Below are 22611 nucleotides of genomic sequence, written 5' to 3'. Positions count from 1 at the left end.
TGAAATCAACTCACCTAGGGGTGGTTAATACTCATGGAGCAAAGACCCACATTTCTTTAGGCAGCTCTGCCAGTCATAAAGTGAACTAAACAAGGCTTACAAAGTTCCTCATATTGCCTTCACATACTTGAACAACATAACGTAACTAGGCTGAGTAGCTAGCTCCCTTTGTGACTTCTGTATGAAAACCAGAAAATACACTAGGTAAAAACCACTTAAGCACATATGTGATGCCTTTATTATGTTGTAAGAGCTCTGCAACCCTTCTATCACCAACTATCAAAACCTGAAAATTTAGTCCATTTAAGTCACTCCAGTTAATCACATCATGCCATGTAGCATGGGAGTCTTCGCAGCAGCAAAACAGGTGGCACCAATTACATGGATCATGCTTTCTGGCAAACATCTCCTTCACATACATAACCGGGCTTGCTCCCTTCCACTTCACCGGGCTTACTCCCTTCCACTTCAGACAAATCCCCATTCTGTGATGGTATGTTGTCACTTTCTTTTACGCAGCCTGGATGCAGATCATAGCCACATTCTGCACAATGGTAAACCCAACCAACTCCCTGCTCATCACAATCCTTACAAACATAGACCTGTCCATCATAGGCATTATCTGTCAAGCTTAGTACATGCTCATGCTTGGTGGTAACTTTTTTTGGAAGTTTTTCAGCTTTCTCATCAATGATTCTCTTAAGCTCTGCAAGCCGATCTTCAGTAAAAGGAAAGGAATCAGCTCCATGCAAGCTGACAAGCCCACGACCATCACTTGTCACTGTCTTCCCATTAGGACCAATGATCACCAACTGAGGTATCCCTTCTATATCAAAGTATTGAGAAAGACTACTCTTTAAGTTGTCATCAAATGGCAATGCAAGCCAGGGCATACTGTCATAATACTCCTTAAAGGAATCCTCATCTCTATCACTGGACACGAATATAACCTCGAATTCCTCATCACGGCCCTTTAGCTCATCATAGACAGACTTCAACTTGGGGGTGAACTTCCTGCAGGGAGGGCACCAATGTCCTGAGAAGTAAAGGCCCACTGTCTTCCCATTTAAAGAAGCAACCTTAACCTGCACAATTAAATTATCACCGAAGTGGTTAAATTACAATGCTAGCAACCAGAAACTCGAATTAGGTTGAAAGTATTTTTGACCTGCCTTTGTACATGGAATGTATTGAAATTTCTGCTATCAACGGAATAAGATGATAACACAATTTAAAATTTATTCTCTCTCTCTCTCTCTCTCTCTCTCTCTCTCTCTCTCACATTAGTTAATATATACGTAATACAAAGAATGATAATACTGTAAAATAACACCATGGTTAATAAAGAACTAGTAATATAAAAATGATAATTGTTACGACAATTAACAACTAAAACACAAAAATAATTGATATTGTATAATAATGTATGATATTTCATTATTTAATTATATATGCTAGTATATTCTAATAGGTAACACAAAATTAAAATTGGAGAAAGATATCACAGAAATACTATATTCTGCTATAATATTTACCACAGAAATACTATACGTAAACAATTTATATTCTGCTATAATATTTACCATAGAAATCTCTCTCTCTCTCTCTCTCTCTCTCTCTCTCTCATTGGCATAAAACCTCCAAGGCCTACATTATGTACTGGGTCTCATAGGTCATTTTGGCCTCCCGCAGACACTTGCAGAACTTTTCTTTTCTTTTTCCTCAGGACCTGACCAATTTTTAAAAAAAACTTCTCTCGTCTCTCAAGGATCTGTATGTCACCGGGTCGAACTTGGATATAACAAAGTCCCTTTCCTCTGTCACAAGAAGGGTTTCCAGTGTCTGGGCTGCACGCTTGGCCTCTTCCTCTTTCTTCAACTGTTCTAGTCTTTCTGCAGTGAAAGGATAACCCTTCATCCCATACTTGTAAACAAGTTCCATGCCATCACTGTTAAGAGTCTTTCCCTGGTTGTCCAAAATAACAAGGGTAGGGATGCCTTCCACTTCAAACCAGTTGCTGAGAATCTTTCTAGTCTTCAGATCAGTGTATGGCACTGCAAGCCATGGCATCTCTTTGAAATAGTTGTCAAACGATTCCTGGTCTTCGTCAGAGGAGACAAATACAACCTCAAACTCCTCGTTTTTTTGTTTCAATTCAGAGTATATCGATGCAAGGACAGGCGTGAACTTCTGACAAGGTGGGCACCAATGTGCAGAAAAGTAGAGCGCCACAATCTTTCCTTCAAGGTCTGCAACTTTGACCTGGAAGACCAAGCAATAATAAATAAGATGTGTTCACAAATGAAACCTTAACATATCTCAAATTGTACCGATAGATCCAAATGGCATCCGGAAGAGCTCCAATGTACACGCGATGAATGTGATGGGTCTACCATTCACAAAATGCTATGATCAAAGGCCCTCCTGCAAGGAATGAAACTGAGACGCATAGAGTGTCATGGCACACTATGCTTTATTACCCTAGCTTTCCCTCAGGAGCAGGAAGTGAATCTCAATGCACTGATTTTTAGCATAGCTACTATACCATTCTTGCCATCCTGTAAATCCCCACTATGTACGAAAGGTATAAGTGACATCCATGCATAAAACGTGTATGCACCCCGACATGTATGCACGCTCCCCATCATACATATAATTTATGCGAATTTATGTGGGGTTCAACCCCATGATCACAGACATGGTCATGCAAAGTGAATAAAAAGAGGATATGTCCATTTGGCATACCTGATGTCCATCCTTTGATGAGATGAGGTGATCTCTGTCCTCATGAACTAAAAGCAATTGCAAGTTCTGATTTTCCTTCCTTTCCTGGGCAGCTTTATGGAGGGCAGCAATTCTCTCATCATCAAAAGGGTAAGCTTCAGCCCCCCATTTCTCCAGGACAGCCAGACCCTGGTCCGAATGGAGGCGTCCGTCGGGGCCCAAGAAGGCGAGGCTGAAAATACCAGATTTGTAGCTCTTGACGAGCTTGGACCGAGTCTCGGCATCATCAAAGGGTACGGCAAGCCACCCATCTGGCAGCTTCTTAAGCACATCATTAAAGCACTCATTATCAGGCCTCTCATCAAGCTGGCTTGTTTGGCCGTACCTCCTGACGGTATCGATGAGATCTGTGTCGCGATCCACGGCCACGTAGACGAAGGTTATTGGTGTGTTGTTCTGGTCTTTCTGGAGCTCCTGGAAGGGCTCTGCTATGACAGAAAGGGCGTGCTCAAGGGGAAAGGGAAGCCAATGGGGGCCAATCATGATGCCCACAACCTTGCCCTCGATGGAGTCTGCCTTGACAGGGAGATTTTCTTTGTCGAGAAGGAAGTCCCTGCTCTCTGTGAAGAGGATCTGGGAGGGGCGAGTGGGCTGCGCCATAGAGTCGAAAGAAGATCAGAAGACCTTGAGGGTAGAAGAGAAACAAGCAGCGAGAGAGTGGGAGAGCGCTAGATGTATAGCTCAGCTCTTAATAAGGAGCAGCTTGCGCGCCAAGGCGAGCATGGATAAGCGGGCTTGTCAAAAGCATATGCGGACGACTACTTTTCCCTTTGCCTTTGAGGTTCCACACGCCTCAATGTGGGCATCAAATAGAGTCAATAAAAATACTCTTGAATGGTGAAAAAAATGCCATCAAATAGAGTCAATAAAAATACTCTTGAATGGTGAAAAAAAAAAGTGGGATGCAAGGGCATCATGTACAGAGCAGAGAGGCCCTTAACAATAAGGTACATCTGTCCCCAATCACCGAGAAATTTTCGATCACCGAGAAATATTTCTCGAATATTACTGATGAGAGGAGAAAGATGATTCGCTAATTTATCATACTTTACTGGCCTATCTGTACACTATGTTTCTCCATATTGAACTTTCTGAGTTTTTCACGCGTAGAAAATATCATCGTTTGGTATCAAAATATTTGTCTCTCGAAAAGGTAAATCCAACTATATAATTGAATTGTAAATTTAATTTGAAAAACACATTTCCCCCAAGAACACTGTGTTTTTATTAGGTGTCACACAACCAGCCCCTCTACCCTATCTATATCTTTACTCTTATTAAACACAGGCTACTTCCCTTCCACACGGCCAAAAGAGAGGATAGAGAGGACCAAGGGAGAAAGGGGAGAACTTCACTCTACCCTATCTATATCTTTATGTTTACTCATATTAAACACAAGGTACTCCACTTCCACATGGCCAAAAGAGAGCACAGAGAGGACCAAGGGAGAAAGGGGAGAGCTTCACGCTGTCCCTTTCTCAAATTTGAATTTTCTCATCTCATTTCATTTCGATTTTTTGAAAGGAGAGCTTCTATACTTCTATATTCCCCTTCCATCTGGCCAAAGGAGAGGAGGGAGAGGACGAAGGGAGAGAAAATTTAGGGGCCTCCCTCTAAAAAGGTGAGCTTCATGATGAAAAATCAAGGGCTCCCTCTTAAAAAGGTGAGCTTCATGATGAAAACTTGAACATGTAGGTGTCTCTCTCTTTCTCTCTCTCATTGTAAAGAAAAGAAGATAGAAGTAAAGAAAAGACAAAAGACATTATATGTAAGATGCACTTATTTAAGAGTGAGCACACCTCGCCATGTATCCCCACCCATTAAAATTTAATCTAAATTAAAATATAATTAATTAAAATTATATATGTATGTGTGTGTACCAAGCCTAAAAGAGACCAATTAGAAGGTTCATTCTTTGGCTTCTTTGTTTTCTCCCCCTTCAAGGATATTCCCATTGAAAAAAATTGCACTTATGGGAAGTTATCTGTTTAGCCACCCTAACACTACATGTTTAGCCATCTCAAAAGTAAACACCAAGCTGATTGCTTTTAGGGTGGATTTTTAGCTTTCAAAATATTTCTTTGCAAGAAATTAAAGAAATGTACTCATTTCAAAATATTGCTTAAAGAAATGTACTTATTTAGCCACTCTAAAAACCACATGTTTAGAAACCAAATGAGGATGATTTTATATTTATTTTCTTCTCTCGAGATATTGCAAATGTTACCCATTTGGCCACCCCAAAAATTCATGTTTAGCCAACTCAAAAGAAACCACTAAAGGAGATTGTTTTTTGGTTTTCTTTTAGGGTTGTTTTTCTTTTTAGTCAAGATATTAAATTCTAAGAAATAATCCCTACAAAAAGCCACACATTTAGGTACCAAAGATTTACAACTTCTAGAAACCTTAAAACCAACAAAGAAATAATCCCCACAAAAAGCCACACATTTAGGTAACAAAGATTTAGAACTTTTAGAAACCTTAAAACCAACTAAGAAATGAGAGAACTTCGGGGTTGTTTTTTAAAGCTTTCAAGGATGCTGATCTTATGATTACATTTACACCCATTTTAGATTTCAAATTCTCGTATTGCAATGTATACAAATTTACCTATGTAGCTATTGTAAGAATTGTGAGTGTCTCTTGCTTAGAATCCACCCTTAGCATGCCCGGATCTTCCTATGCATTCTCTTTAATTCACCACCACCTCACTTACTCACTTTGATCTTCTTGATTCACTAAGGTGGCAATTAACAAGATTGTACACATGGAAAAATACTGGATAACCCTAATTACTATGATAATAGAACACTAGTCCTATGGTGGGTGTAGCCTAATTAACAATATAATGATGATCCTAATAACTTAATCAAGCTTGACTCAAGCACAAGGTTCTTTTTCTAGAAGAGCACGTCTTCAACTACTAGGACAGCTTTGGCCTCGATGTAGTTTGCCTGCTTCTTTTTTTGATAGCAATCTTCTTCTAGGTGACCAATTTTTCCACAATAGTCACAAACAAGCTTTGGTTTATCTTTATTGCGACCAAGTTTTCCATAGTGATAGCATCTTGGAAGTTGAGATGTTGATTGATTTGCTTTGAAATCTCCCACCCTTTGTATATAATGCTTGCTCACTTGAATGTGATTTGAATGATTCTTTATCTTTGAATTTGGATTCTTGTTCAAGTAGAGATGATTCTACATCTTGAAGTTTAGTGTTGGGAATATTTTTAACTGTAGCAACAATTGATTCATAAGGTTCTTTGTCAACTTGAAACAACTTCAACACGCTCTATACTGAGAAGGTCTTACTAACAAGCTTTTATTTTGCTTTGTTAGCAGTGTCTAATCTCATAAAAATTTGTAGTGTGAAGGTTGCACGTGATAATGATTCACGGCCAATGTCTAGTCCCAGTACAAGGATGATAATGAAGAAATTTCTCTTCAATTGAGTAATGCAAGAGGATGTGATGAATTTTGATGCAATAGAAGTTTCCCACAAATGAAATAGCACTCTAATTTTCTAATTTTGCCTTTTCTAATTGTTCAACAATTTGAGTGTATGTGAGTGCTCACAAGTGTCAAATATCAATTCCACTTATGAGTTGCAACATCAGTTTTTGCTCTTGATGTGGTTGATTGGCTGTTGCTAATTGTACTAATTAAACCTTATTACAATGATTAATAGGATTGATTCTTGGAGAATTCAATTGAGCAAGAGAAAAGAAATTTTGATGGGGCTTTTTTGCATAGTCCCCTTGCCCTTGATGAGGACCAATGGCACAAGTAAACTCTTCAACAGCTCAAATTACTAAAAAGTTAATCAATTTAGTGAAGAACCAATGACTGGTAAATCACTTGTTTTGCAGCCTACTCAATGGACCATTTGGCACATGAGCTTTGAGATGTAGACTCCCTATAGTATTTCTAAGGCACACCTTAAAGAGCTTGTCCTAATTTGTCTCACATGTGACGAATTTAAGCAAAAACCAATTTACAAAACTGCGCTAATTTCTGGCAGCCAGCTGCACGATGCTTCAATTCCTCCAAGCCATGCCTTCACCTATGGGTGCTAAGGATGCCCATAAGTTTTGGTGGAAAATGGTTAAGGGAATGGGCAATGGCAACCCAATCAATTTTTTGCCACAAGAGAGAAGAAGAGGATAAGATGAGATTAGGTACACTAATAATGTAATTAGTGAAAATAATTCTAGAGAAGTGCTAATGAGAAGATCAAGGAGAGAGGGAAGGCTTTGATACCATGTTAAAAGATTGAACATGGACCCTCAAGCATGCATAGCTATGGTGTGCTTAACCCTAATTATTATGATTAAAGAACACTAATCCTATGATGGGTGTAGCTTAATTAACAACATAATGATGATCCTAATGACTTAATCAAGCTTGAATCAATCACAATTAGGTTATAAGTTAGAGACTTGTACTCATAGATAGGCTTGAGAACTGCTTGTGTTCATTTCTTGAAAATGACCCTTTTTATATGAGCAAGGTACACCTCTTACAAATGTGCTCATGTGGGATGATTTCCAAGTGTGATGTGGTTGTATGCTCTTGATCCTGGTCCTCTACTCATACCTTGCCCTCAATGGCATCACAAATTTCAGCATAAATTGGGCATACATAATTAAAATTGGCACTTTCACAGAGTGCCTATGAAAACTTACAAAGCTAAAACAAGGCCCAAAATGTACAAAATTTTATTTAACGTAGAGGGTCTTCTTCCTTCACCCAAGATGATGCCTCAATATGAGATAATGACTTCCCTATCTGCCTGTAACTCTCATAGCTACCCAAAAGTGTTTCTCCAAAAAAGAGATGGTTTGTTTCCTTGTGCTTATCTCTTGCTGCTTACCTCTTGAGCAATTCAAACTCTAATACCATGAGAAGAATGCGAAGGAGAAGATGAATTCCCTATCTACTTGTAGCTCTCATAGCTACCCAAAGTTGTTGCTCCAAAAAAGAGATGGTCCATTTCCTTGTGCTTGTCTCTTGCTTGCCTCCTCTTGAGCTCTTCACACAAACCAGCACTCTAATACCATGAGAAGAATGCAAAGGAAAAGATGACCTTGAGCTCCTTGTTGTTGTAAGAAAACATACACACACAAAAGAGTATACAAGCATGTAAGAGAATACAACGTGCGGTGTATACAAGAGAACAGTAGGAACTTTCACGACGACACAAAACATCAAAACTCAAATTGCATAACAATAGAGATAGAGAAGAATATTATATTAATGAAGTGATTCTTATTGATCCAAGAAATGCATCCCAAACTAAGAGAAACCCAATACCAAGTGCCTAGTGTCCAAGTCACCCACTCGATCCGAGACACAAAATCCATTGAGGGTCTTGCCTACACAAGATAGGTGATACCATACTCGTGAGTACCTTAGATGTATCACAACACCTGCATACCTGCTTTCCAATGATTTTCCCGAGGTTTGTTAGAGAACTTGCTCAAAACACCAACATCAAACATGATGTCTGGTTTACTAATACACAAGAAGATAAGACTACCATCCAATTTTCTATATAAGGTCTCCTCCACAAGGTCTGAGGTATCTTTGATGGATAGCCTCTAGATCAACCTTCAGCTACCTTCTTGCATTTAGTCATGTCAAATGCCTTAAGTATCTCACCTACATATGTTTGCTTACTTCCCTTGCTCATCATAAAAGACATACAAATTTGCATCTAAAGGACTACGTAAGAGAAAAATACTCATAAAGTAAGCATCAGTCCTCTAATATCATGCTCGTGGGGCCTATTTTAGCCCATAAAGTGCCTTCTATAACTTACAAACTTTTCTTTTAGAATCAGGAACCACAAACCTAGGTGGTTGTTTCATGTTGGTAGGTCTATATAGTAGCACAACTACATGTATAGGGCTAGTGGAGGATGTTGAGATATCGAGCTTAACTACTAGTGCTACGGGCAGACATTGATGACCCACCTGGGTGATAGCTTCTGCATCTACACCACTAGCATGGTTGGTGAGATTATGGGTGATATGTGGCTAGTGGGATGACAGGCTGTGTGACAGCCATTTTGGATTACTAGAGACTGGCATAGTTATAGTGCCAGCTCATTTAGTCGGGTTCACATTATGGACCGACCCTTGTATGTTGTAGTAGAGTACTAACCCATATAGTGTGTACTCTTATCTTTATGTTATGTTGGTTGAGTAGAGAAGAAGAAGATAGAAGAAAATTTAGCTATCCATCTCTCTCTTGTCTTGCTCTCTCTTGTGTGTGTATTTTCTTGCTAGGGTTTGAAGCTCTCCCTCTCCCCCACATTCTCTTTATGGTATCAGATTCTGGTTTGTGTGAGAGCTAAGGAGGCAAGCAAGAGGCAAGAAAGCATCTCTTCCATCCCATCTCGTTTGAGAAGTAGTGGGAGGTACTGGTGGTGCATGTGGAGGAGCTACATCTATATCAAATTCTACTTTAGATGTACCTACAGCACCTAGTTGCACTGGTAGTTGTGAAATAGGACGAGTTTCACTACCACATTGACCACATTCCAAAGGCCTTTAGCAACCAATACATGCCTCATCATATAGGACCACAATGGGTAGTTAGTCCCATCAAGTTTGTCCTCAGCAAACAACATGTTGAATACATCACTACTGCCAGCCATGACTGTCTACCAAATGCAAAATCTTTCAACACACTGCAAGTACTCAGTATTCACTGAATACAACCCTGGATGGTTGCCAATTGACTAAATCACCTGCAAAGTGTATGAAAAATAACACAGAGTAAAGAATAGAGTGTTACAGGCAAAAGTATGATGGTGGATGTTATTGAAGACACTTTAGATGCTGATGAACACCAAATCTTTGCCGCTGCATAGTCCAAACACCCAAAATTGAGCATAACCAATCCAAAATGACGCCTCTCTAGAACATCTGCAGAAACCTTACGGTGTCCAAAAAGCACTCGAATTGTGCCACGAACCTCAAAAATTTTGTATACTATGTATACATCACACTACATTATATACCTTCTTCTCCTAAGAGGGTATCCCAATCGGAGACAGAAAAGCAAGGTCGTTGAGGAGGGAGGCAGACTACTAGATCAAGTGTCAAGGAAGCTAGCTCTCATACCAATTGTTGGAATTAGGGTTAGGGTTGCAACAATGCACACACACAAGATAGAGAAGCTTGAGAGCACACAAACTCACTAGATTAGAATAAACAAATGTGTGCTAGATACAAAGGATAAGTACACACCCCAAAATGAGTAGATAAGAGGGAGTACATACGCACGGGGAAAAAAACCTCCTAGTGAGGGAAAAAGTGCCCCAGCGGTCCTATGTGTGTTCACACACATCACTACCATATAATGCTACAATTCTTTCTCCACTATACTCTTGCAATAAGCAAGATGTGTTCCAGCTATAGTACACATTTCTTCTATTGCATCCTTGTGAGCATCACCATACATACCCATAATCTTTATACAATTGTTATCTTTGCTGGGAAAAGCATCCGAAGCTGCAGTAAAGTCAATACCAGACATCAGAATATCAAACTTCCTCCTCTTGCTATCTAGGTTGCCATGCACATGAACTATAACCGTAATAGCTTGAGCAAAGGTTTCCCAATCCACCCTTTGTTTGTTGCATAAAGGGTTGAGGTGCAGTTCTCCTAGGTAAATCCCTTTGCAAATGCATGTGAAATCTCCTTGTTAGTAGGAGAATCTTGGTAAACCTATGCAACATCATTAGGTCCTCGTAAAGTTCTCTCTTCACATTGTAACATTTCATCTTCTTCTTAGGAAGGCGTTTAGAGCATGTGAAAACTAACTCCCAATCTTCATCAACACTGATGTCATCTAGCTGAATTCCTCGTGGATTGACTCTATCCCTAAGAATCCACCCATGAGCCTCATAGAAATCCCCTAATCTCCTATGTAAAACTTCCATGGTTCCTCTGAGCACACATTAGGGAAGTTTATATGCTGGGAAGGCCTTGATAGTCATTTCATCTTGTAGGGAAGAAGGGAAGACTCCAAGGATGGTGTAGTCTAGGGAAGGAGGGATACACAGGGAAGCGGCATTTGTTGGAGAGGGAAGAAGAGAAGATCTCCCCATGGCAAATAGAAGGGAGAAAAAGATTCGGATGCAAGATTCACATGCTCAAAAGGACTAGCATTCAGCTCACCATGTATCATGGTTGTTGACTGACACAAACTATAGATTAGTTACAAACTTCAAACTTTCATTAAATGAAAACATTGCAATTTTGTAAGCTACAAACCACTATATAAAGTTCCATGGAATGTGGTATTAAACCTATGCTAAAAGCACAAAATTTAGTCCACCTTGCCATGCTTCCACCCTGTAGAGCTACAAATGCAACTTCCCGGGTGGGTGCGCTAGCTCGTCCATCACATTCACATTACATTGTCACATCAAAATTCTTCCTTTTCTAAGGGGTAAAGGTAGAGCTTCCTTTGCATAGATAGAAGACGAGATAGCCTTCTCTAATGAAAGGTAGCCTACAATCAAATCCATTCAAGCGAGAAACCATCTAGAATATAAGAATCCAAGAGATATTCTATTATAAGGAATGAATGTGTATTGCTTAGACTTGTCAAAATTGACTTATATACAAACGATTAGCTTTCACACTAGGCCAGACAAAACTTAAAATAGTTCATTGGCACTAGTGCTAGTCCTAAGCAACTATATGTACATGAAGTTGATCAATTCCTCAGTTGGCATTAAGATCAGGTAAGGCCACTTTATAAGTCGAGCGTCTCTTCTGCTACATGTGAGTAAGATGGCAAGGCACCTTATGGTAGATCGAGCAAGTGAAACCATGTTAACCTATGACGAAGAGGTTAACAACATGTAAGTGCATATATATATTATAAACTAAGATCATAAGCAACAACCAAGCTAGATATATATATGGTATTATACCAAGTATATACATCGATGAAATAATGTAAGTAAACATACAATGGATTACATATATACTACACATGTAGACATACAATAGCAAGAGACTAAGATAAAGATTGGAAACTAAATAAGATATGTATGTAGAGATAAAACCAAGTACACAAAGATGAAATAATGTAACTAAACATACATGGTGTACATACATAGATATGCACAATATCTATGTATGTACACCACGTGTACAAAGATGAAATAATGTAGTTCTAAACATACATGATGTATATACATGGTATGCACAATATACATGGTATGCACAATATACATACATAGATAAAACCAAGTGTAAAAAGATGAAATTATGTAACTAAACATACATGGTGTACATATATAGTATACATACATCATATGCATACATAGATAAGAACAAGTGTACAAAGATAATTAATATAATATACATGGTGTATACACATAGTATGCATATAGATGCATAGTTAGTACTAGCACTCAACGTGCGCGTTGTTACGATATGTAAAAGACATTAAGAAGCGAAATGCAAGAATGGAAGCCGGAATACAAAGGGTCAATCGGAATACAAAAGGTCAATCAGAAATACAAAGGGTCAATTGTTGTAAGGATTTTTTCCTCTTATTTTTTAGAAATCCAGGATTTCTTTTTTCTCTCCTCACCTTATTCCTTGGTCAAGGGTGGCCCATGATAGAAAAAAACGAAGGCGCCCATGGTAGGCAAAGGTGCCGAGCAGTAGCACCAAGCTTTTGAAGGCAACCATAAAGTGAGGCAATAGTCATCACCATTCTCAGGGCCATGCTAATGCCATAGGGTTTTCAAGCAATAATGGAAGGAGAGCACGTAGTTCCTTTGGAGAGTCAAGTCCCAATGCTACGATTGAAATTTGAAGGATGCAATGGGCTTCAAAGCTCCCTTTAGCTTTCAAATGCAACCCACCTTCAAAACTAGGCTTTCAAAAAAAAGGCTATCCAAAGTAGAATATAATGAGTAATGGGTTTCACTTGAAGGTCAAGGTACCTTGTAGGCTTACTCTAGTGGACCTCTATAAGTAAGGAAGGAAGTGGTACTACACGGGTAAGAGCACCATCATCTCTTTCCCTTTCTTGGTTTAGGTACAACACCCCCTTAGTAGCTTTGGGAGCTACACATCTCTGATTGAGAAGCTGTCTTCGCAGGAACGGAGCTACAGGGCAGGTTTATTGTCCTTTTAGACTTTGTTTTTTCAGCCAGATTTGCGTTTCGGGCATGTTTCGGGCTCCGTTTTGTTGCTGTAGGGTATTTTCGAGAGGCAGTTTTTTGAAAGTTCTGGTAGAGAACTGTTTCTGCTTGAAATTTGGTTATTGCAGTGCATTTTGGAAGTGCAGATAGGGTTTGCACATGTATTGTTGATATTGGGTGTATGTACATGTATTGTTGATACTGGGTGTATGTACATGTACTCTGGTAACATTTGGTGACACATAGGCTGTGCTGAAGTATCGCTCCACTGCAGCAGTTATAGGAGATATTGCTATATCACAGGTTGCATACAGAAGTTGTATATTTGTAGGTTATTTGATTGTTGCAAGAAAACATCTCTGACGAAATAAATTAGACTGTTAGTGAGAAGCTAGATAAGAATAACTTCCATGCCTGGAAGTTCAGAATGACCAATTTCCTAATGGGTAAAGGATTTTGGGATTATGTAGAAGGAGACAATGAGGAGCCTCCAGAGTTATCTGAGGAGAATGCCACTCCTGTGGATATAAAGGCATTTAAGGATTAGAATCAGGGTGCAAGAAAAGTCATATACTGGCTTTCAATTAGTGTCACAGACACTATGATAGGGATGCAAACACTCCAGCAGTTGCATGGTAGAATCTCGTTCAGATGTTCCAGAAGACTAACACAAAGGCAAGGAAGTTACAGTTAAAGCAAGAGTTGCATACTGTGGAAAAGAAAAGCATGTCTATCAATGAATATGCCTTAAAGATCAAGGGCATTGTTGAATCCCTTGGTTCTATCAATGTATCAGGTGGAGGATGATGATTTGGTGAGTGTCTGTCTGAATGGGCTTGGCAAAGAGTACAAGCCATTTAAGACCTCCATTGTAGTTAGGGAGAATATTCCCAACTTTCGGGACTTGATATCTATGATGATCATAGAAGAAAAGGCTTTAGGTGAGGATTCTTCTTCACAAAAGCAAGAATACATCGAAAAAGAAAAGAAAAGCATGTCTATCAATGAATATGCCTTAAAGATCAAGGGCATTGTTAAATCCCTTGGTTCTATCAATGTATCAGTGGAGGATAATGATTTGGTGAGTGTCTGTCTGAATGGGCTTGGCAAGGAGTACAATCCATTCAAGACCTCCATTGTAGTTACGGAAACTATTCCCAACTTTCGGGACTTGATATCTATGCTGATCATAGAAGAAAAGGCTTTAGGTGGGGATTCTTCTTCACAAAACAAGAACACATCGGAACAGGCCTTCTACTCTGATTCTGGTAGAGACAAAGGTAGAGGCCGTGGTCGAGGCCAAGGTGGTGGCCGACAAGGAAATCAGAATTCTGGACAACAACAGTCTAATGATTCACATCAGCAATCATACACAGGTGGAAGAGGCCAGTCTAGAGGCAGGGGAAGCCAAAGAGGCTGAGGTTGTTTGGCAAAGAAATCAAAATGCAAATAGCATAGAGTGCTATTACTGTGGCAAACTAGGATACATGGCAAACGACTGCTACAAAAAGCAGAATGACATTAAAAGTGGGAAGTTGTAGCAAGGCAACTATGCATCATCTAGTATACTTGGAGGTGATGACAGAAGTGAGCAATTGTTTGTGATGCAGCACATGCTTAGTTCCATAATAGGGGATGTGTCAGGATCTCAAGATATATGGTATGTGGATTCTGGCACCTCTAACCAATGACCAGTCATGCTGAGTGGTTTAGAGATATGCAAAAAATGAAAAAACCAAGTTATGTAGAAATAGGTGATGATATTGCGCATCCCATTACGCATGTTGGTAAAGTGCCATTGTCTATGCAGGATGGCAAAATGAAGTACTTGGCTGATGTACTTCATGTTTCGAATATTACAAAGAACCTGGTTTCTGTTAGACAGATGGTTAAGCAGAGTCTACAAGTGAGGTTTAATCCTCAAGGATGTTTTGTGGAAGACTTCAAAAATAAGTGTCGCTTGGTTGTAAAGGGTAACAAAAATGGCAAGATGTTTACTTTGGATGTGAACATGCCTGAGATAAAGGCAGCCATGTTTGCGCATGGAACAAGTGTCATTGATATATGGCACAAGTGCATTGGTCATGTGAATGTACAGCGACTAAAGTCTATGCGAAGGGTTGGTCTTTACATCAAATGGATCTAAAGAATGCTTTCTTGCATGGTGATTTGCAAGAAGTGTACATGACGTAGCCACCAAGTTATGAGAGTGATGCACATCTATATTTTGTGTGCAGGTTACGCAAAGCCTTGTATGACTTGAAGCAAGCACCCAGAGCATGGTCAAACAAGATCGGGGAGTATCTTGTTACCATTGGATTTCAGATATCCAATGCAGATTTTTCACTACATGTGAAAAAGACAGATAGAGAGATCATGCTATTAGTCATCTATTTGGATGACTTGATTATCACTAGTGATAGAGTGATGCAGACATACATGATGTTAGGATGCTTTTGAAGTAGAAGTTTGAGATGAAGGATTTGGGTGAGCTGTAGTATTTCTTGGGCATAGAGGTGGTGAGATCACCTCATGGCATTTTGCTATTGTAGAGGCAGTATGGCTTGGATATGTTGTCCAAGTATGGTATGACAAGCTGTAAGCCTATTTTAGTGCCATTGGAGCAAAACACAAAGCTTTTCGTAGTTACATACAGGCGCATAGTGGGTAGTTTGATATGACCATTACAAGGCCAGACTTGAGCTATGATGTTGGACTTGTGAGTCAATTTATGCAAGCCCCTAGGAAGCCACACTTGGATGCGGCTAGATGGATCCTCAGGTACATAAAGTCCACAGTTGATTATGGACTTTTCTATGAGGCTGGTACAGAGATATAGTTGTATGGGTACACATATGCTGATTGGGCTGGTAGTATTGTAGACATGAGATCTACCAGTGGTTTTATGTTCTCATTTGGGAGTGCTGTTGTGAGTTGGAAGCAGTAAGAAGCAGCCACCAACAGTTGCCTTGTCGAGTATAGAGGCAGAGTACAGGGGTACTGCTATGGCAGCTTGTGAGGTATCTTGGTTTTAGAAGCTACTTGGTGACATAATAGAGCCCGTGGATAGGGCAGTTGTCATATATTGTGACAACATGAGAACCATACAGTTGGCTAGTAACCCAGTATTATTAAGAGACTAAGGTTAAGTAGAAGGGTGAGAGAAGGGTGTGAGTGTGAATGGACTTGAGGTCCCCTTGTTCACCTATTTAAAGGTGAGGCCATGAGGCATTTTGTATGAGAGCAAGGCCTAGTTGTATACATAAGCAACTTAATAAGCAAGAGTGTTTTCTTGTATTTTTTGAGTCTCTCCACTCCACACACTTGATCTAGCATGAGCACCACGTTTTCTCATCAAGTATATCATGTTAGAATGAAGCACATTAAGGTGCATTAACACTTTGTGAGGGAGAAGGTTCTAGCAGGAGATGTAGATCTGGTATATGTCAGCACAGAGGATCAGGTGGCTGACATCTTCACGAAGGCATTGGGAACAGAGAAGCTCCACAGGTTTAGGAGCTTACTTGGAGTGCAATGTGTGGAGTTGAGCTCGAGGGGGAGTGTTGAGATATCGAGCTCAACTAGTGCTACGAACGGACATTGATGATCCGCCTGGGTGATAGCTTCCGCATCTACACCACTTGCATGGTTGGTGAGATTATGGGTGATATGCGGCTAGTGGGATGATAGGTGTGTGACATCCAGTTTGAATTACTAGAGACTGGCATAGTTATAGCGCCAGCTCATTTAGTCGGTTCACATTATGGACCAAACCTTGTATGTTGTAGTAGTTGGGTACTAACCCATGTACTCTTATCTTTATGTTATGTTGGTGGTTGAGTAGAGAAGAATAAGATAGAAGAAACTTCAACTATCCATCTATCTTGCTTGTGTCTTGCTCTCTCTTGTGTGTGTATTTGCTTGCTAGGGTTTGAAGATCTCCCTCTCCACCCACATTCTGAAGATCTCCCTCTCCCTCCACATTCTGTTTAGAGGAGGCCACCTCCCCTAGTCCTGGAGATGACCAACAGCATGCCGATGGTGGATGGTGAAGTCAACCTACTCCTCCCCTAAAACATGCATCCAACAGACTCCAAGTTAAGTCCTTCAAATTTTGGATCTCTCTTATTATAGGTTAAAGCTTGCATAATTGGTTGAAAATAAGGATATTGATTAAGAAGACCCTTAACATGCTCCTAGAAGCAGTTTAGCTTAAAGCTTGCACAATTAGTTGAAAATAAGGATCTTGATCAAGAAGACCCTTAACATGATCCTAGATGCTGTTTAGAGGGCATAGAGATTTCCATACTAAAATCTTGATGACTAAGAGCATCAACTAATATATTTTCCTTTCTAGGACCAAATCTAATTTTGAAATTGAACTCTTGAAGTAGTTTAATCCATCAAATTAATCTATCTCCTCTACCTAAATGTTAGAGAGAAGATTCACTTCAAGTTCTTGTGATCAGTAGTTAACTGAAATATACATCCTAGTAAAGTACTATCTCCAAAGATGAAGTACATGAACTGCTACCAAGAACTCCAAGTCATGGGTAGGTTAATTACTTTCATGCAGCTAAAGCTTGCAAGGTTCATATATGACTTGATGACCTTGTTGCATCACAACAACTTCAATAGAGATACCACCACCTCAAATTGTTCATTGAAGTTCTAATCTTTTCACAAACAAGTACCACCTTTAACTTCTCAAAACTTGACATTCTGGAGTCCATTAGAATGGTATCTCTTTCTTGAGCTAAGAAATAAGTAGTGCAGCTATCTTGGCATAATATTTTAAAAAGATTCCACACTATCTTGTGAATCCCCAGAAGCCTCGGGATGTCCCTTGTTGACTTTGGGAGTAGGGCAATTAATAATAGCTTAGATCTTATCACGATTTGGAGTTAACTCTTCCCTTGAAACCACATTGGTAAAGAATGTACATTTACTCTTTCTTGAATATAACTTTTGCTCCCTTAAAGTGTCTAGAACATTTTTACATGCATTTCATGTTCCTTTTTACCTTAGAATACATTAAGATATCATCAAAGAACATAGGCAAAAAATCATCTAACTTCTCTTGAAAGATAGAAATATCTTTTAAAATAGTTTTTGGAATGACCTACTCTCGTACCATGATTAGGTAGTATCGTGATTTCAAATCTATCTTGGTGAAATGCTTGGCATAATGTAGCGAGCTCATCTATGTTGATGGCACATTAGTTAAGGCCCTTGTCATCCACACATAGTCTTAGAGTGCAATCTCTTTTATTCTGGAAGAGAAAGGGTCCTCCCCCCACCCACTTGGGCAACACACTTGATTGAATAAACCACTGATTAATCAATTGAGAGAGATGCTCCTTTCACTCAATTTCATCTAGGATAGACATCTTATGCTCTCTTGGCCGCTGGGGTTGAGAACAATGCTCTAGCTCTATCTCATGATTAACTTCCCTATGAGGTGACAATTCAACAAGATCCTCTGGGAAAAAGTCTGCATACTCAAGACTCCCATTTTGAAGACTTTTCAATAGCTTTCTTCAATTTTATAGCATATAAGCTTAATCCTTCACTTTTGACTAGATGGGTTTGCTTTAACCACATACAACATGACCATACCACATGAACCTCGAATTCCTTACACCCTATTTGAGGATGTATCTAGCATATAAGCTTAATCCTTCACTTTTTGACTAGATGGGTTTGCTTTAACCACATACAACATGACCATACCACATGAACCTCGAATTCCTTACACCCTATTTGAGGATGTATCTAGAAAAGACACATGACTTGACTTGCAATGAATTTCAGCATCATTTTTACCAATCTAGTCTTTACTTAAGATCTATTCTTAAGATGCAAGGAAAGATTTTGAAGACTTTTTATTCAATTTTACAACATACAAGCTTAATCCTTTTCAAATACCTTTGACTAGATGGGACGCTTTAACCACATACAACCATGAACCCCCAATTTCTTGCAACCTACTAGAGGATATATCTAGAAAAGATACATGCCTTGACTTGCAATGAATCTCTACATCTTTTTTACTAATCCATCGATACCTACTAAGAGATGCAAGGAAAGATCCCCAAAGTAATAACCCTCAAACCTGTGAGAGGTGGAGTGGCCATTAAGGAGAAAAGAAATCTCATTTGTATTTGACTTGGAGAACTTGAGACATCCACTGGCCATTTCTACCTTTAATTAGCCTTAATACTAAGAATCTTTAGACATTGATGAGCCTCTAGACATCCACTGACCATTTCTACTTTTAATTAGCCTTAACACTAAGAATTTTCGGACATTGATGAGAGAGAAATAAATGTGAATTGAATAATCAATCCAAAGATGGAAAATTTTACCTTTGAAAGTGGCTTGAATCTTAATGATAAAATATTATCTATTCTACCCCCATGAGATTCCACAGCTGTGCATGGACAAGGGCCTTTTCTTATTCTTGATCTTTGAAAGTGACTGCATGAGCTACACTCCTGTAATAAGCCTGATTGTTTCTAGGGATGGGACGTCGGTTTTGTCGATTCATAGGAGGGGGAGGAAAGGTCAGGGTCTCCCACACTCATGAGCCTTCTTATGATTCTTATACATATGTTCTCCTCCTTGGTTCTTTGAAAAAGTTCTCGAGATAGATTTGTAAAGAGTGGGTATATCATATCTCAAATCGAGATAGATTTGTAAAGAGTGGGTATATCGTAACTCAAATAGAGGGGCTTTGGAACCTTTTTCCACTCCTACGTGTCCACTTTCTCCTGGTAGGAGGAAGTTGACACTTTCTATTTGAGGTTCTATTTGAGGGGTAGGACTGATTTAAAGCTTGATTTCCCCAAACCTACCTTGACTACTCTGCATGACTTCTTCCTTAGCCTTGGCCTAGACTAATGCATTTGAGATTGATGTTAGTTGGAGGAACTCTATTTAAGAGTTGAGGGGAGGCCTCAATCTAGTGATAGACCACCTTAAATATTGCACCACTGGTATGGTAGAATAAACTCCAAATGATAAACATCTAGAGGTTTGCCTCTTTGTAGAAAGACATCCATCTTCTTTTATTTAAAGTTAATACCTTTCCTTAAGCATTGTTAGCCTAGAAGTCCCTGGTGTGAATAGCCCTACACACTGGCACTTTTTACCTTCTTGTGCTAGGAAGGGTTTTTTCCCCACATGAACACTCTTGTGTTTTAACCACATCAACCCTAAGGCTAGGGTTATTTGTACTCTTGTACTCCATTAATTTCATATCAATATCATCAAGAACTTTCTAGCTTCTCTTTCGATCTCTCTCTCATCCTTTAAGCTCGATTCGACTCTGTGTATGTGTGTGTGTGTGTGTGTGTGTGTGTGTGAGAGAGAGAGAGAGAGAGAGAGAGAGAGAGAGAGAGAGAGAGAGAGAGAGTGCATAGCATCTTCTCCCTCATCCAACATTGGTATCAGAGCTAAGATTTATAGCCTTGGTTTCAGTGTCTTAGTTTTGGAGCCTACACACATTTGAATGTTGGCACCTGCCACCATCGACATACGCGCATCCTCCCATCTCGAGTTTTTGTCATTGGCCTTGAAACTCTCCTCGTTGGCATGGCCACATGTTGTGCTTTTTAGAGCTTGGCTGTAGATGTTGGAATCTTGTTGTTGATTCCACTCAGCTTCTTACCCACTGACTTGTTGATTCCATGTCAGTTTCTGAACTAGTGACACGGCCATGTTAGCTTCCAACCTACTGAATCCATGTTAGCTTTTGATGATTCTACATCAAATTCTGACTTGTAGATTCTGTGTCCACTAATTCTACCACATCAGCAGCTTCTGATCTACAGATTATTGATTTGGTAAGTTTGCACATACATTGAGTAGACATTTGGAGGTACTCTGAGTCACTTGAAGCTATTACTTATGTTAGATATACTTCAATTTGCCCATTTCTTTGTTGTGTAAAATGTCTGAAAACATCCATGATGCCTTAATAGTCACATGCAATGCTTTATCTACTTCTTGTACATCATTATCAGATGTTGATTAGTACTTCGATTCGGATGCTACAAAGCACATTACGTCTTGCACACAAAGATGTTTGCCACCTTGAGAGATGGTTTCTTAGGTGGTGTAGCATTGTGTGTTGAATAATGCATCTTATGCCATTAGTAGAGGCATTGAAAATGTGAAACTAGCATCATGTTGTGAGGATACATGTACTCTTGCTGCTGCTGCTGACACTTTGTGTGTACCTAGTAATTTTTGTCTTAGCACTTGTAAAAATTGGCCTCAACATCTAGCTTTCAAACCTAATTTCGATGTGCTTCTGCTTTCTGGTACGTTATGCATTGGCCTTTACAAGCTTGACATGTCTAACATGAGTAGTGATCCTTATGCTAATGCAATGACTATTTCCACATCATAGGTTATGCATGATATTGAGTTCCAGCATGCTCGTTTTGCTCACTATACCTTCACTTCACTTATGCAATTACCACATCAGAATATGGTTCATGAGTTGCCATCTATGCAACTCCCACACAAGCTCCTAACATTATGGACCGATCGAAGGGGGGAATACCTATCATATGCAGGATTGTTAGTTAATATAGGTTCATCTAATGTAGCATTGTATGATGCTACTATGCATGACATTGACCGTGGACATTATCCGTACTCTTAATCAAGATTGTTAGTTGGTGCTATGCTTGACATTAATCTTGGTGATCATTCCTTAGCTGACTAAGCTTTCTAGCAATTGTCAGTAAAGTTATCTCTTATGGCAGTTGCATTTGAGGGGGGACACATGTTGTGTATTGTTGTTGTTGGTGATGTATGTGGTCACTTATGCATCTGACCCCTTAGTTGTGCTATGTCTTGAAGATATACCTATGTGCAGTGTTTTTTACTTGTTGAGATGTACTACTTATTCTGAACTAGCTCCTTGTCTGAGCTGCCTTACCTTTACGGCCTCTTAAGAATGAATACGGGTTTATGTAAGGCAAGTTTGAGGATCCCTCACTGGTTCCTTAGTTGGCTCTAGGATAGGGTTTGGGATATGCTCAAGCACGGTTCATGGTTTGTACTTGACCACTTGCTCTAACACTAGCTCTAGTTTAGCCTCTTGTACCTTCCTCACAAGCTGTTGGACTTGTTTTATTCTCTTTCTTCAATAAGGGGTTGGGGTACTCCTTAAGTTTCTTTGGAAGGTTTTCATAATCTACAGGTTTTTTTAGTTCAGCTCTTGGGCTTGTTTTATTCTCTTTCTTTGTACTTGACCACTTGATCTAACATTGGCTCTAGTTCATCCTCCTATACCTTCCTCATAAGCTCTTGGGCTTGTTTTATTCTCTTTCTTCAGGAACTCCTTGAGTTTCTTTGGAAGGTTTTCATAGTCTATGGGTTTCTTTTCTTTGGGAGAAGAGCAGGTTTGTGCACGAGATTACTTGCTCACTCCATAAGGGAGATTGCTTATTGTCTCAACTAGCTTCGGAGCTCTCATCACCAACAATGGATCGTGCATTGGGTTTATGCGTGATCTTTGAGGTCTTCTTCTTTTGGATCTCTAGTTTTAGTTCATTGGCCTTTTTAGGGTCTATTGTGTCCCCCAAAAAGACCACTTAGCTGCATGGCCCACCTTGGTTGGGCCTCCCACCC

The 22611-nt window shown here is 39.5% G+C and overlaps 1 protein-coding gene across 1 annotated transcript; it reads right to left on the bottom strand.

Annotated features, from left to right (window-relative positions):
* Positions 1–207: 207 nt before the first annotated feature.
* LOC147634244 (putative nucleoredoxin 2) lies at positions 208–3865 on the bottom strand. The gene is made up of 3 exons (XM_086805363.1): positions 2746–3865; positions 1783–2262; positions 208–1085 (listed from the first exon to the last, which is right to left on the bottom strand). Exons 1-3 carry the CDS (start codon positions 3382–3384, stop codon positions 387–389), a joined length of 1818 nt encoding a protein of 605 aa, XP_086661489.1. The 5' UTR covers positions 3385–3865; the 3' UTR covers positions 208–386.
* Between the last annotated feature and the right edge of the window lie 18746 nt (positions 3866–22611).

The sequence above is a fragment of the Cibotium barometz genome, chromosome 11 (assembly GCF_041138505.1).
Source record: "Cibotium barometz isolate CiBa-2024 chromosome 11, ASM4113850v1, whole genome shotgun sequence".
In the NCBI taxonomy this organism is placed as follows: Eukaryota; Viridiplantae; Streptophyta; class Polypodiopsida; order Cyatheales; family Cibotiaceae; genus Cibotium; species Cibotium barometz.
Note: the sequence above shows the minus strand (reverse complement) of the source record. Positions and strands in the feature narration are given on the sequence as shown.